Source organism: Falco cherrug, chromosome 15 (assembly GCF_023634085.1).
Source record: "Falco cherrug isolate bFalChe1 chromosome 15, bFalChe1.pri, whole genome shotgun sequence".
NCBI classification, from domain to species: domain Eukaryota; kingdom Metazoa; phylum Chordata; class Aves; order Falconiformes; family Falconidae; genus Falco; species Falco cherrug.
Genome location: NC_073711.1, coordinates 8,943,225 through 8,956,710, shown reverse-complemented (window position 1 = coordinate 8,956,710; position 13,486 = coordinate 8,943,225). Strand labels below are relative to the sequence as shown.

General features: G+C 39.4%; 1 protein-coding gene across 4 annotated transcripts in view; it reads right to left on the bottom strand.

Annotated features, from left to right (window-relative positions):
* TBC1D8B (TBC1 domain family member 8B) overlaps positions 1-13,486 on the bottom strand; it is a 42,006-nt gene that overhangs the window by 5,262 nt on the left and 23,258 nt on the right. The window contains exons 9-20 of one of the 4 annotated variants that reach the window (XM_055727133.1): positions 13,257-13,407; positions 11,298-11,512; positions 10,733-10,850; positions 9,743-10,028; positions 7,943-8,072; positions 4,581-4,679; positions 3,335-3,403; positions 2,882-3,122; positions 1,939-2,004; positions 1,577-1,660; positions 651-707; positions 213-313 (exon numbers count right to left, since the gene is read on the bottom strand). In XM_055727133.1, coding sequence (XP_055583108.1) covers positions 213-313; positions 651-707; positions 1,577-1,660; positions 1,939-2,004; positions 2,882-3,122; positions 3,335-3,403; positions 4,581-4,679; positions 7,943-8,072; positions 9,743-10,028; positions 10,733-10,850; positions 11,298-11,512; positions 13,257-13,407 — 1,617 coding nt within the window. Of the gene's footprint in view, positions 1-212; positions 314-650; positions 708-1,576; positions 1,661-1,938; positions 2,005-2,881; positions 3,123-3,334; positions 3,404-4,580; positions 4,680-7,926; positions 8,073-9,742; positions 10,029-10,732; positions 10,851-11,297; positions 11,513-13,256; positions 13,408-13,486 lie in introns of those variants that run through there. The other 3 variants (XM_055727134.1, XR_008735184.1, XR_008735185.1) reach the window with 3 other exon arrangements.

Here is a 13,486-nt window from a genome sequence, read left to right as displayed (position 1 = left end):
CTCTGACGACGACATTGGCGTGAACCAGCCCTGATAAACCAAAGTGTGTCTGCAAGTCCCGCCCTTTGTAAACTTGGAGCAGTATAAAAACCCCCGCAGTCTAACAATTAATGTGAAGGCCTGAAATTTAAGGGATCCTACAAATTAAGTCCTACTAATAGGAGTTAAAGGATAAACAGCACTCAAAAATTGACTTAAGACTCACAGTTTACCTGATTCATTCTTGGCAAATCCTTAATGTTTTCTTCTTTCTTAAGAAGTTCATCTTGCCATTGCTTCAGATATGCCTGAATATCAACCTTCCCCTTCCCTACTTGACCAAAAAAAAAAAAAAAAAAAAAGTAGTAAACAGACAAGAACTAAGAGCTTCCCATGAGGGATGATGAGCAGAACTGCCATCCTCTATGTCATTCCTTCTCACCAGAGTGGTGGGGCCAAGGACTAAACAGGATCAGAGTTTACATTACCCTCTCACCCGCCAGGACTATACTTATAAAAGCAGATATAATGTTAGTACTACGCTAGAGATGACGTTACCAGAGATGATGTTACTCAGTATACTTTGTCACCACATGCTTTCCACGTACTTTCTTAGCTCTACTCTCCCAAAAGTCAGACAGTTACCAAATGTGTCTCCAGGATTCTTTTACCTTTTTCAGGGCTGCTCTTCAAAGAATCACTTTCAAGACTATCCCCAACAGATGGAACTACAGTTTAGGCAGAGAAAAAGAAGAAAGTTTTTTATTTGAGAAAGGGGAGCCAATGGTTCATTTCCTTTTATCAAAAATTCCTTCCTTAAGGAGCAAGACCCTCAATGACCCCATGTTCTCAACACAGATCAGGCCAAGAAGAAACCACATGGTAAGATTTGTATATTTTCCATAAAAATAGAAGCCACCATGAGGCTGGAAATTACCAAAGAAACTGTCATCAGTTGTATCAAGCAAATAATCATAATGTACATGCCCCGTGTCTTGAACAGGACCCATGTATTACAGATAAGGTACCTTTTGGATAGATTTAAAACCAAAAAGGATCTGTCTTCCAAAGAAGTAAAATCACACAGCTTTCCAAACAGAATATTTTATCAACTCCATAAACTTACACCCCACAAAAGTTTTTTCACCTTACTTGGTTTAAAATGGAAGCAAAGGATTTTGAAATGCTTGCTTATGTGCCTAAAAATAATAATGAATTTTGATGTTTTATTTCTCGAGGTAGGAAATATCATCCCTTTGTGCCTTGAATACAAATGTGAAATGGCCATCCCTTCAACAACCACTGCAACAGGATGCCTACAATGCTGAAAAATGCTGACCGAACACACTTGTAATACACAAATACACATGTAAATACCCACAGCCTTTGAATTCAATCATCAGACTAGCTATCCACAAATTCTGCACTACTTTATGAAAATGTGACTATCTACAGAAGATTTTCACAGAGGACTCATGTTAACAGTGACATGATTCCTGGATTTACTAGTTTTCAGAAGAGATTCCCCCATTTTTCACCACGAGAAAACAGATTCCTTCTAATATTCTTCAGGCAAGGCTCACACTCTGAAGCTTACCACTGAGTTGGCTGAAGTGGATCAATTCTTCTTTGGAAAGATCATCACCTTTAGAAGGGCTTAGAGATTCTACCTCAGTAAAAGCTGCAATAAATAAACAAATAAAGTGGGTTTGGGGCTTCCAAGCATTACCAAAGCTGCACTAAAAAGCAAAAGCTTTGCACAGACAAATAGGCCCTATGAAGAGAAATGGTGTTAGAGCAGATTAAGTCCTTCCCAAACAAGACATCACTCTGGAAGAAACAAACATTTGTATTACAGCTGTTGGACTGTACTGTAGCCAGGACCGGTGACAACACAAAGAAAAGTAAAGCTAAGAAGCCAGGAACAGCCCTCCCCAGATGCCACCGCCTCTCGCTTACCTGGAGGGATGTGCAACTTAAAAAGCAGCTTGAGTTTGTCAGTGAAACTTCCATTATACATGGTATCTGTCAGAGGAAAGAGGCAAGACAGTCTGTTCAACTGGACCAAACTTGAAAACACCCTCTTACCCTAAACAAATACAACCCCGGTAGGCTGGAACTGGACATGTGTCCTACCTTACATGGAGTATAATTAGAGATGAAGCTTAAGGAAGGCAGTATCACCTGCAGCTGAGCCTGGGGTTTGCCTACACTGAGGAAAGAACACTAATAATGTCTATGACTTACTAACATGACACCACAGAAGCAAAGAAATACAGCATTAATGTCTTCCCAGCATTTTCACTTAAATTTTTGTGTCCTGAACAATCCCGTGTTGAAAACAACAGGAAAGGAACAGAGCAGTAAGTCAAGAAAACTTTCAGTTCCCCAGAAATATGAGGCATTGGTCATCTTGCACGATCTGTGTATGAGATGGCTTAGTATGAGGAAGCGTTTATCATCGACCAAACAGGCTGGGCAATGAGATCATACCATTTCGTAATTTGCTGCGTTTTGATGCTAAAGCCATATTTAAATTTCATCTCAAATAGATTATTCTCCAGGGGATTAACGTCTCAGAAAAGTTACTAGTTTGTAAAGCTTCATGTTAGCTATTTAGGTGAATTATAGACGCTTTAAGTTACGGAACTGTGCTCTCATTTTCTTGTCAGCATTTCACCATGGAATAGCTCATACTAAGCTCAAGCTTTCAGCATTTGGCTTCCATTTAAATAGTCTTTGCTATTCATTTCACATGTTAAAAAATAGACTATTTGACCTTAAGTTAAGAGGCTAGTCTCTTTAGGCTCTTTATATAGTGTCTGGAAGGTGATGCACCCCAGGACTACTCCCAGATGGAGTTCCCTTCTGAATGTGCTACATATAGGTGTTGTTCTCCTACCAAGAACACAGGCAAATTGTTTGAAGTTTATAAGGCAATCGGAGCTCTCATCCATCAGTCTGAATGTCCACAATGCAAGTGAGTCTCTGTTTGCACAGTGTGACCAGGGGCTCAAGAGATGACAGAGAACCCTGAATTGCTGGCAATCAATCCGATACTGCTCAAGATACGGCAGACTGGCATCATGATGTTGTAAGACGGGACTATTTACATTCCAGTAACAGGAAAGAAAGTGTTCCTTCTGCAAAAGAAAGATAAAATGTTAAGATTTTTCTGAAACAACAACTGTCTCTGGGTGAAAGATGTGGAAAGGTAACTATGTAATTTGATTTAAAGCTGACATGTAAAACATATGTTGAATCTAGCTTTTACTTCAATTTGTTAAAACTGTTTCACACCCATAACACAGTCTACCATTAAGATGGATGTATGGTGAGAAAAATGGCACATTACCTTGAATAATTCATAAAGCTCTTCAAGATCACTGGGACTGAATTTTACGTCCTGGGACACAACACGTAGCTGAAACAAAATTAAGAGAAAATTAATTAACGAGTCTTCTTGTTTTGGAATAAGCCTGTAGAATAAAGTTATAGGAGACTTAACCTTTTAATAATAATAAATAGTCACTGTTTGAATATTCCAGGTTTTGGCACGTTACAATTAGGAGTAAGAATACAACTTCTTTTAAAAGCAATCAGAAGATTATAGAGTAAAAGAAATAATTTCTCCCCAAAAACAGGAGCTTAAAGTTAGTCACATTAGTTGCATACATGGAGTCTACACTATGAAACCCAGGAGATAACCCCCAACTATTTAGAAAGATATAGCACATAGTTTCCTTTATAATGGGCAAATGCATGTTCAGCTCACAACAGTGAAGTTGAATCCTCACTTTTTAATTAAAAAAAATAAATTGTTCACAGCTTTTTAAAACAAAGTTAGCTACAAGACCAGGTTCTGTCTTCACAATACATTTTTTTTGTAAAATGAAATACAACAGTTACCACCTTAGCACAACCAACAGCATTTAGTAGTATCAGTTGCTACAAGCTACATTTACTACAGAAAGAAGCACTGGTTGTTAAATAGCCTAGTATTATCATCAGTTACTGGGAAGGAGCCACTGAAGAAAATAGGCAAACAAAAGGAAGTGCTTCGCAACCTCTACCTTCATTCAGAGTCTGAACATAAAGGATGAAATCGACTGCTAAAGAGCTCCCACACCGTGCATGCACCACCAGACACCCACGCACACCACAGACCTTGCTGAATGCAGTACAATAATCTCTTCACTGATTGCCTCCCAGAGTAAAAATGCAGGTGATTAATTGTTTTACTGTAGCACTGTGGACATTTTACAGTGCTCTATGCCTCTAAGAGAAATGCATTAACAATTTAACAGCAGCAGACAGAAATATAGGTCAGCCTGTTCCAATCAATGCAGTGTCAGAGATAAGCCAGCCCTCAGAAGCTGTCTGCGATGGTGTTCCTTCTAACGAGACCAGAAGGTCATGCTGTGATTCACAGCCTGTAAACGTCACAGGGCAAACCTCAGTTAATAGACACCCTGCAGACAAGAGGGATTTCATCGTATAAAATTATGTATTTGGCCCTAGAAAATGTAGCTCTTCTCAGAATTTTCCAAAAGGGAAGAAATTTTATCAGAGAAAGGATTTAGCTCTTCCAAGTCACTCACCACATTGTGTTTGGTCGTAGTTTCCAATGTCTGGATCACGTAAAGCCTGTTCCTGCTGCGCATGCTCTCAACATCCTCATATCGAATATCACCGTATCTCTAAGAAGAAAGGCATCTTTCCATGAAATCAACTGGTGCTAGACACATCAAAGCAGATATTTTTGTCTTTCTTGCATCTAAGTACCATACAGATATGGACACAAAGGAAGATCCCAGAAACTCTGAGCAAAAAAATCATTTATATTAGAAGCACTAACATTCTCCCTAAACAGTGCAACTTTTAAAAAGGGTGATGGAGAAAGAAGGAACTGAAGGAGTTCACAGTGCGGGAAGAGATTTTACTGCGTATTGGCTCTATATCCAACTCTGCTATCACATGGTGACTACTACTGCCAGGTAGCAAAGTCTAAGATGTGTATGTCGTCACTCTAGTGAGCTTTAGAAATTAGCTGAAGTAATTTCTGAACCATTCTTAGCTATCTGAGCATTAGAGTAGAATAAATACATTTACCTTTAAAGAAAGGTGGGATAGTAGGCAAAAACTAGAAACAAACTCCTAGAGAAATCATGGAACAAATTATTAAACAACTAAAATCTAAATAGAGACAGGTAAGATAAATCAAAACAGGTTGACATTCTTTATCAGGATCATGTCAAATCAATTCCATTTCCTCCTATGAGGAAATTCAGTCTAGTGCGTAGAACTGAAACAGCGGATAGGATACATCTTTACTTCTGTAAGGTTTTTGACACTCTTCAGCAACACATGTAACCAGAAAGACACGGCCTAACCACGACCACCGTGCACTACATGTACAACTGGTTCTAACAGCAAACTTGGAGAACAAAGGAGTTTCAGAAGTTTTTCCCACAGTGTGTTTTGTTCCCATTTTCGGCAATGCACTTTAAACAAGATATAAAAAAACTGCAACACAGTCATGAAGCACAGAAGGTTTGAGGAAAGGTTAGAGGAACTGGTTGTGTTGAATCCAGAAAAAGAAAAGACTGGATTTGAAAGGGTAAATGATGAAGAACAACAACCTAAGGACAACAAGGAATTGCAGAGAAAACTGCAATTGACTATCCTCAATAGCACTTTATGAGCACCCAAGAGGAACTATACTGGAGACGAGGATGTTTTCTGACAAGGGCAGAGAAATCCTACAATGGGCTAAAGTTTTTGCAGATTCTCTTTTGTTGAAGGGTTTTAACAACATTAGACATTTTTCAAGGCTGATCCAGGTGTATGCTGAACAGGGAGCGGAACTGGATGACCTGTGGATTTCTCTTCTAGAACTGTATTTCTATGTTCCTGTGAAGACCTCTACCAGCACACTTCTGACTTTGAACAAAGACAAAGCAGAGAGAAACTGCATCTCTGAATCATAACTCACTCACTGGTCTGGCTTCTAGGCACTGATATTGTGCAGTGGCCTCAGTAAGAATATAAATAAGATGTATAATCTAACTCTGAATTAGTGTGATGTGATAAAATGTTACACGTTCTTCCATTCACTAGTTAAATATGGCATCTTCACATCTGATTAGACTGCCAAAGCATAAGTCTTGCATTTGTGTCTGAGTCATAAAGGCATGAAACTGAACATAATTTTAAAATTCAACTCCATTTTTTCACTTAATCTCATCTCAATCTTGTGAACACCTTTGCAAAGCAACAGTACCACAAAGAACATCTCTGTTCACTTATTCATAATTTGTAAATAGATCTATCTGCAGGATGACAACTCTCCATTGCAGCAATCTTTTAATTTCAAAATTCGTTTTATTTCCACAGTGATATGAAAATAAACCCTTCACCGGATCAGAACTGTGTTGAAATCAACTGTCTGGTCAAAACGGGAAGCAGGAAATTGTCTCTCACTTTGTATCAGCAGTTCCCAAACAAGGGGTTGTGACACTGACCAGCATCAAAGACACTCAGTTTCAAATGAAGATAAAAATTTGCAACCAAAAAAGGGGCTATGAGATAGAAATGGGGATTAGAAGTGGGAGATTCAGATTCAAGGATCTGCCCAAATCAATGTTCAAAAGCTGTACCAAATCAGAGGCTATTGCTTTGGTCTAGCCACCTGTCAGCAAAGGCAGGGGAGTTTCTTTTGCTTTGTCTTCCAGCAATGATTCCATCCCTGTGAAAACTTCAGCTTCTATTTCAGAATGCATATAAAGCACTTCAGTATTTACCATCCCTGTCCTTTACCCTACAAGTATTCACCCTCACTATGAGATCTCACCATGACAAGAAAGACCCATAATAATTTGCAACTCTTCTTACAAGAATCTTAAGTCTTTTATGAACACGATTCTTCAGTAACATTCTTCTGAAACAATACTGACAGCAGAAGCATGGACTTTTTATAAGAGTAGCCCAATGCTGTAAAGATACTTCAAGAGAACTTGAATTTCTGATTCTTGTCTTTGTTAACCCCACTAAAGGCAAAGTACCCTCTTCTCAGTAAAAATAAAAAGAGACAGTTCCTAGAATTATACAAATTACAGTTAGTTAATCTTTTCCAAGTAAAGACCAGGACATTTTTCCAAAACAGATTTATTGTGGATCTTTCACTAGAATCATATGAGTAAGAATCAGAAAAGAAAAAAAAAAAGTATCATATAGATAAAAGAAACCAGTTGAGAGCAAAATCAAAATGTGAACAAATCTCTTCTCTCAGCTTGCCTTTCACTTCAGGTCTGCTGAGCAGAAACTTGCCTATAAGTGGGTTAATACTACTCATGCCTCATGATAATCTGGGGACAAAAGGAGAAGGAGAAGCTAGACTTACTCCCTCCCCAATGCCGAGCTGCAAGGCTAGACACTACAGAAATCAAACTTGCAAACTGAAAGAAAGTGCTAGAAGATCACCACTGGTCTTCCTTACTGAACACATCTCTCAACAGTTATTTAACCCATACAACAAACTACTCAAGGGTACACTTTCCTGCACTGGTTGTTATGGCAAATGTTACCACTGTCTGCAGCGTGCGGTAATCCGTCTCATATTAGTAAATGCAACAGCTGTTTCTGCTGTACGTTGTCATTTCGTTGACATACCAATAAAGTGAATGAGGGATGGCCACACGTGACCTGTGATGAACCCAGGGAACTCCACTCAGGACAGCCTAGCAAGCACATTCCAGGCAGTTAAAGAAACAAAACAACGAACAAGCCTACCCCATAACCTATAAGTTTTCAGTGTGACTCAACAACCTACAGAACCCCATTTCTACCAACCTACACAGGTTTTCTACTCTAGTTTGTACAACACAGCAGCACTATTTTTAAGGTAGCCCATGCAATGTGAACACTGCATGGGATGTGAAAACATACCCACAAGAACACGTACTTCATTTGACTCTCGGATCAAATCAGTAATGTCCACTTTTGGATGGTCACTCTTTGTATTGCTGAGGTTGGAGCCCTGCTGCACAGCCGGAGGCAAAGGGCTGTCTTTGTTAGTGACACTGTCAAAAAATCTGCACAAAGCAAACACACAAGAAATCAGCAGGAACCAGTTTATCACAACAAAACAGTAACATCAGCATCTACTGAAGAAAAAGTGCACAGAGAACGGGAAACAGCAAAGAATATTAGCATGAGTAGCACAAAAATGCTGTAATAGCAACAAAGGCATACAAACATGGGAACTGCCTACCCAGAGAAGGCTGTAGAGCTTCTAACCTTTGGAGATTTTAAGACCCAGCTAGAAAATAACATGGCTGGTGTGATCTAGTGCTAGCAGTAATCCTCTTTTGAGTGGGAAATTAGAGGCTTGCCAAAGTCCCTTCCACTCAGCATTCCCCTTGTTCTCTAATCCATCTAGCAAGGTTGTACTGCATAACTGGGAGAAAGGAAGAGTGGCTTGTCCTGAACTGTGACCAAGGCAATCGTAATTCCCCAGGATGCATTAGCCACGACACGTCTGATCTGGACCTATTCATCATACCTACACAGCCCGCCAAAACAGATTCATTACAGAGGCTGGCCATTTCGTTTGCCAACATTAAGGAACACATATCTACGGACCGATAGCTTCCTTTTTCTTGAGGAGAGGCAAACTACTGTAATCATTTTTTAAATATACTGGCATGCTGAAGGCTGGATTAACTGCGCAACAGCAGTGTTACAGCCAGACAAAATGTTGAAAGCAGGAGTTCAAAAGAAGTTCATAATCATCAAAATCCTGGATGTCAAGTGGAAACAGCAGCCTGTTTGGTTCAAGTGAAAGTGTAAATTTCACCATACTTCTAGATTTTAAATTTTAATACACTGAAACTAGGTGAATGTGCTTACTGTTAGGGTTTTTTTTAAGGTTTAAATATTTAAATGAGTACAGCTACGTTTTATAGTAAATACCAGGCTGCATGGTCTCTTATAGTAAAAATTACATTTTCCTCATTAATTCTGTAGCTCCTACCCTATTCAAACATGCAACATTTAAAAGCCTCACTAAAAGGAAATTCTTATTATCAGTTCTTAGCAGTCATAACTTGGTGACTACTATAGCACATTCATTCTGCTGTTTTAATACTCTGTGGTACACAATCACAGCAGCAACAACAGAATTTAGGTAGGTAGTAAAGAAAAAAACATGCCAGCTTTGCTTGCAACACATCAGTTTAAAATGTACTTTATGTTGCATATTTGAAGTTATTCTTCAAATACTAATATAGAACAAACATCTGGTTGTGACTGTCCTCATTGCATTTTTTTGTCTTATTTCATTAGCAGCAGAGGAGCCACTATAGCCTAAAATACAACTACTAAGCTGTAGAACGTCTTGTCAGTAAGTTGATGCCTGAACTGTTTGGAACAGTTTTAGTGTGCTCTAAATTACCTTCTCATTAAGGAAAGCCGCCTTCTATAAGTGATGTAAATTCCAGGCAAACCCACATTGCTTTTACTTTAAAATACACAAAATGGCAATGGTTTTAAAAGAACTTTCATGGAAGATGGGATTTTCAAAGGATCCAGGCATACTTTCCAGCCACCCCTTTCAGAATTTCAGCCGGAGATGAACACTTAATTCCTCTAAACCCTTTGGAAGTCCTGGCCAGATGTCTTCTCAGCTGCCCCAGAATGACTTATCTATTTGCAATTATAGCAGCTGCCACGCAGCCCATATGAATAACAGTTACAGTGATACCTGTTGAGAACAGTGACCGCTTCTGCATCATCCTTACAAGTCAGCAACTTCTCCATGTTGTATTCCAGCACTGCGAGACCGAGCTGCAAGATTGCCTTTATTCCATCATAGAAGAAACAGTCCACCACATTGACTGCACTTTCAATAGGCAGCACACTGATAAAAAGGGTAAGGAACCAGGAGAGAGAGACCGAGGAGAAAAAAGTCATGTCCATCATGTGGTCTGTCAACTGAGGCAGATGAACCCTGATGAGCTCCTCAAACACTGCCTGATCTACCAAGGCACCTGCAGGGAAAGGATAACAAAACCACCACCCAAATCTTAATACAGAGAAGCATACTTTTCTCAGAGCACTGGCCAGAAATCAAGCCCCTGTCCTAACGCAACTTCGTTGGAAAAGCAAACACAGGCCCAGCTGTATGGAACCATTGGCTTCGTCCCCTACGCTGGAAGCTACGCACTGTATGCATGGGCCCAGAGCCTTGCTGCATACTGTAAAGTGTGTTAGCACTTTTGTGTGCGGGTGGCTACTTCCAAGGATTCTCTTGACAGCTTATATACCCTCCCTGCAGTTAGAGAGAAACTTCACAGCCGACTTCCTCCTAGCATATATACCTGCGAGTACTGAGTATGAGATCAAAGACTAAGTCTGGACCTGGAGTAACTTCTTCCTTTAAGCTGACTTAAGTGTCAAATAAATAGCACGAGTTGCAGTTATAATTCCAAAAGAACAGTATAAAAAGTCTAAATTACTTCTTCCTGAGTAGTTATGCCTAGAGTAATGACAATATCTGAAAATCATATCCAATCCTGTTTAAGGAGTTGTCTTGGGACAGTCTCTGTAACTTCCATTTTCTACTTCACAGTATTGAACCAAATGCAACAGTTTCTCCCCATTGTTCAGCCTTCAGCTCACTCCTTACATTTGTTCTTAATGAATGATCATTTACATTCAGTTCTAGATAGATGAAAAGACAGACTGATGTTACCAATGATTCGACGATTGAAATAATCAGGTAGCATCCTTTCACACACAGCAACCAAAAGCCAGAATGCTTCCTCCTCTTTGGCATACAGCAGAAGTACTGATGTCAAAATATTCATTGCCTGTAACATTTAAACATGAAAGGAAGTATTTACAAGGAAAGATGCCGAAAACACAACTGTTGTCATTTGTTAAAATTTGTATTTCTGAAAGCATTTCACAGCATATTTTTAGAATGCTAGGATAACCTACAGCCATATCCAGTGTAAGACTTTTACCTCTGTATTATTAAACACAAAGCATAGTATTTAAACGATATAAAAATATTTCTAAGTGCTAAAAGCCTAGTAAGAATGCAAAAGCACATACGAAGTAGAAATTACAGCATTTACCAATAAATTCAAGTACAATGTAAATACTCATGTTACACAGTGGGATGAAATAAGCAAAGTAAGTGAACCACTGAGCAAGAAACCCTTCCATACTTATGTGACTGATTTTATAAGGTGCCACTATACTGCCATCATGAGCTGAGACAACCAACATTAAGAGTCTCAAAACTGCTGTACCTGACAATACCCTATTTGCGGATTCCTGTATGCATAAGCTGTAAGAACTCTCCTGAGTGCAGAAATTCCTGTGTCACTTTGAAAAGCAGGATGCTCAGGTAAGGAGCGACGTAAATCTCGTTCAATTTCATCAGTAGCTAAAGTGCAAGTTCCTAAGGACTTTTCCACCAGCTCAGTGTAATAACCAGGGTTGGAGGCCATATCATTCACAGCACCTGCCAATACATTGCATTGCACAGTATTAGAGGACAACAGTAAAGTATCCACATGATTGTCTGCAATTTGTATAAACATTTTTGGTGACTACTGAGGTACCTCACAAATATGCAGGTGTTACTGCAGTAATGTATAAGAGTAATTCTACTGTAGAAATTAATGGAATTACTCTGAAACAAAAACAGCAAAGTGAAATAAAATAAGGCTTGGAGGAAATCTAAGTCACGTGCCATGATAAAGTTGATTTTCACTTTTTTGTTTCATTGCGGGGCAGGGGGAAGCTTCCTTTCACCTACAATTTTGCCCAAGATTTCTGGCAAACACAATACCCTTCCATTTGTAGAGCTGAAAATGGATTAGAAAAACTAGGCAAAGGACTGATATTTACCTAATTAATTCCATAATTTCAATGTCAACACCTTCCAAGTCAGAGATACTGGTCTGGTAACAGAAGCATAAATGCCTATGTAAACACTCAAAGAACACTAACAAAGGTAAATCCTTCACGTGTCCTCAAAAGGTACGACCATACAGTAGCTGAATGAAGAGTATAAAATGCATTTGTTATGATAAACAGATCCTCTGGAACAGCAGAAAGCTCTGCCCAGGGGAACACAGTTGAGTACAGCCAGCAGAGTACTGGATGGCTCCTCAAAATCTGCAGCTCATTTTCTAAATCTAACACAGGCTTCCTGTATGACCCTGACCAAGTCAACGGCCGCTGCTTTTCTGAAGTGTTTCAGAGAATGGGACTAGAAAGTGCACAGCAGTGTTGCAAAGCAGTATCTTCCTTCCCAGGGCCTCCATTTCCCCAAGTTAAGTGCTCTGACACAGCAGTGTTCTAAAGGAGAAAGCCACAAACACACACTCAGAGCTTTGGCAAGAGATTCCATGTGTGTAAGAAAGTTCACAATACCTGCACATCTCACCTTCTCTGGAGCCAAATTCTCTGCCAAGAAAATGGTTTTTTTTTGTGTCTCTGGTAACAGTAGCCTGTCAGACAACTTAAATCAAAAGTACTGAAACACAGTCCCACAACCATGCTTTTCTTTTTAGCAAGTGAAGAGGCTTTGCTGAAACTGACTGTCCCCTGGAACGGCATGTATTATAGAATCATAGAATCATTTAGGTTGGAAAAGACCTTTGAAATCATCAAGGCCAACTGTTTACCCAGGACTGCCAAGTCCATCATTAAATCATCTTACTAAGCGCTGCATCTACACATTTTTTAAAAACCTCCCTAGGTGATTCCACCACCTCCCTAGGCAGCCTGGAAGGAATTTTTCCTCATATTGAATCTAACCCTCCCCTGGCATAACTTGAGACCATTTCCTCTCGTCCTGTCACTAGTTATCTGAGAGAAGAGACCTACCCCCACCTGCCTTCAACCTCTTTTCAGGTAGTTGTAGAGAGCTGTAAGAACCCACCTGATCCTCTTCTCCAAACTAAACAACCACAGTTCCCTCAGCCACTCCTCCTAAGACTTGTTCTCTAGACCCTTCACCATTCTTATCATTATTTTTCAATTGAGTCTGTTGTAAAAGAAGCAGAAGCAGATTTGTTTGAATCAATGCAAAACAAAATAAGACAAAATTATTCTGTTCCTCATTTTGAAGTGTCTTTCTTCAGAAAGATTTGGATAAATTGCCAGAGCATTTTTTGTCACACTACGTTCAGTTAGTAACTAGAACATCCATACAGTAGAGTCTACAAAATGATTCAATTATATTTGCTATGCAATACCTGAGAAGAGTAGCCAGAGCTCTCCTCTTAAAGCCTCTGGGATCCCTCTTACAACTAGGTCTCGAGTCTTCTTTGTTCGAAACATACTGACACCATGTCCACGTTCAACAAAGAGGATGTGCCAGGACTGTTCTTTCATTTTTTCCTTCAACTACGAAAAGCAGAAGACAACAAGCACTAAGTACACTGGAAGATTTTCCTCGGGTTTCAGAGAACAGAATCAAATTTTG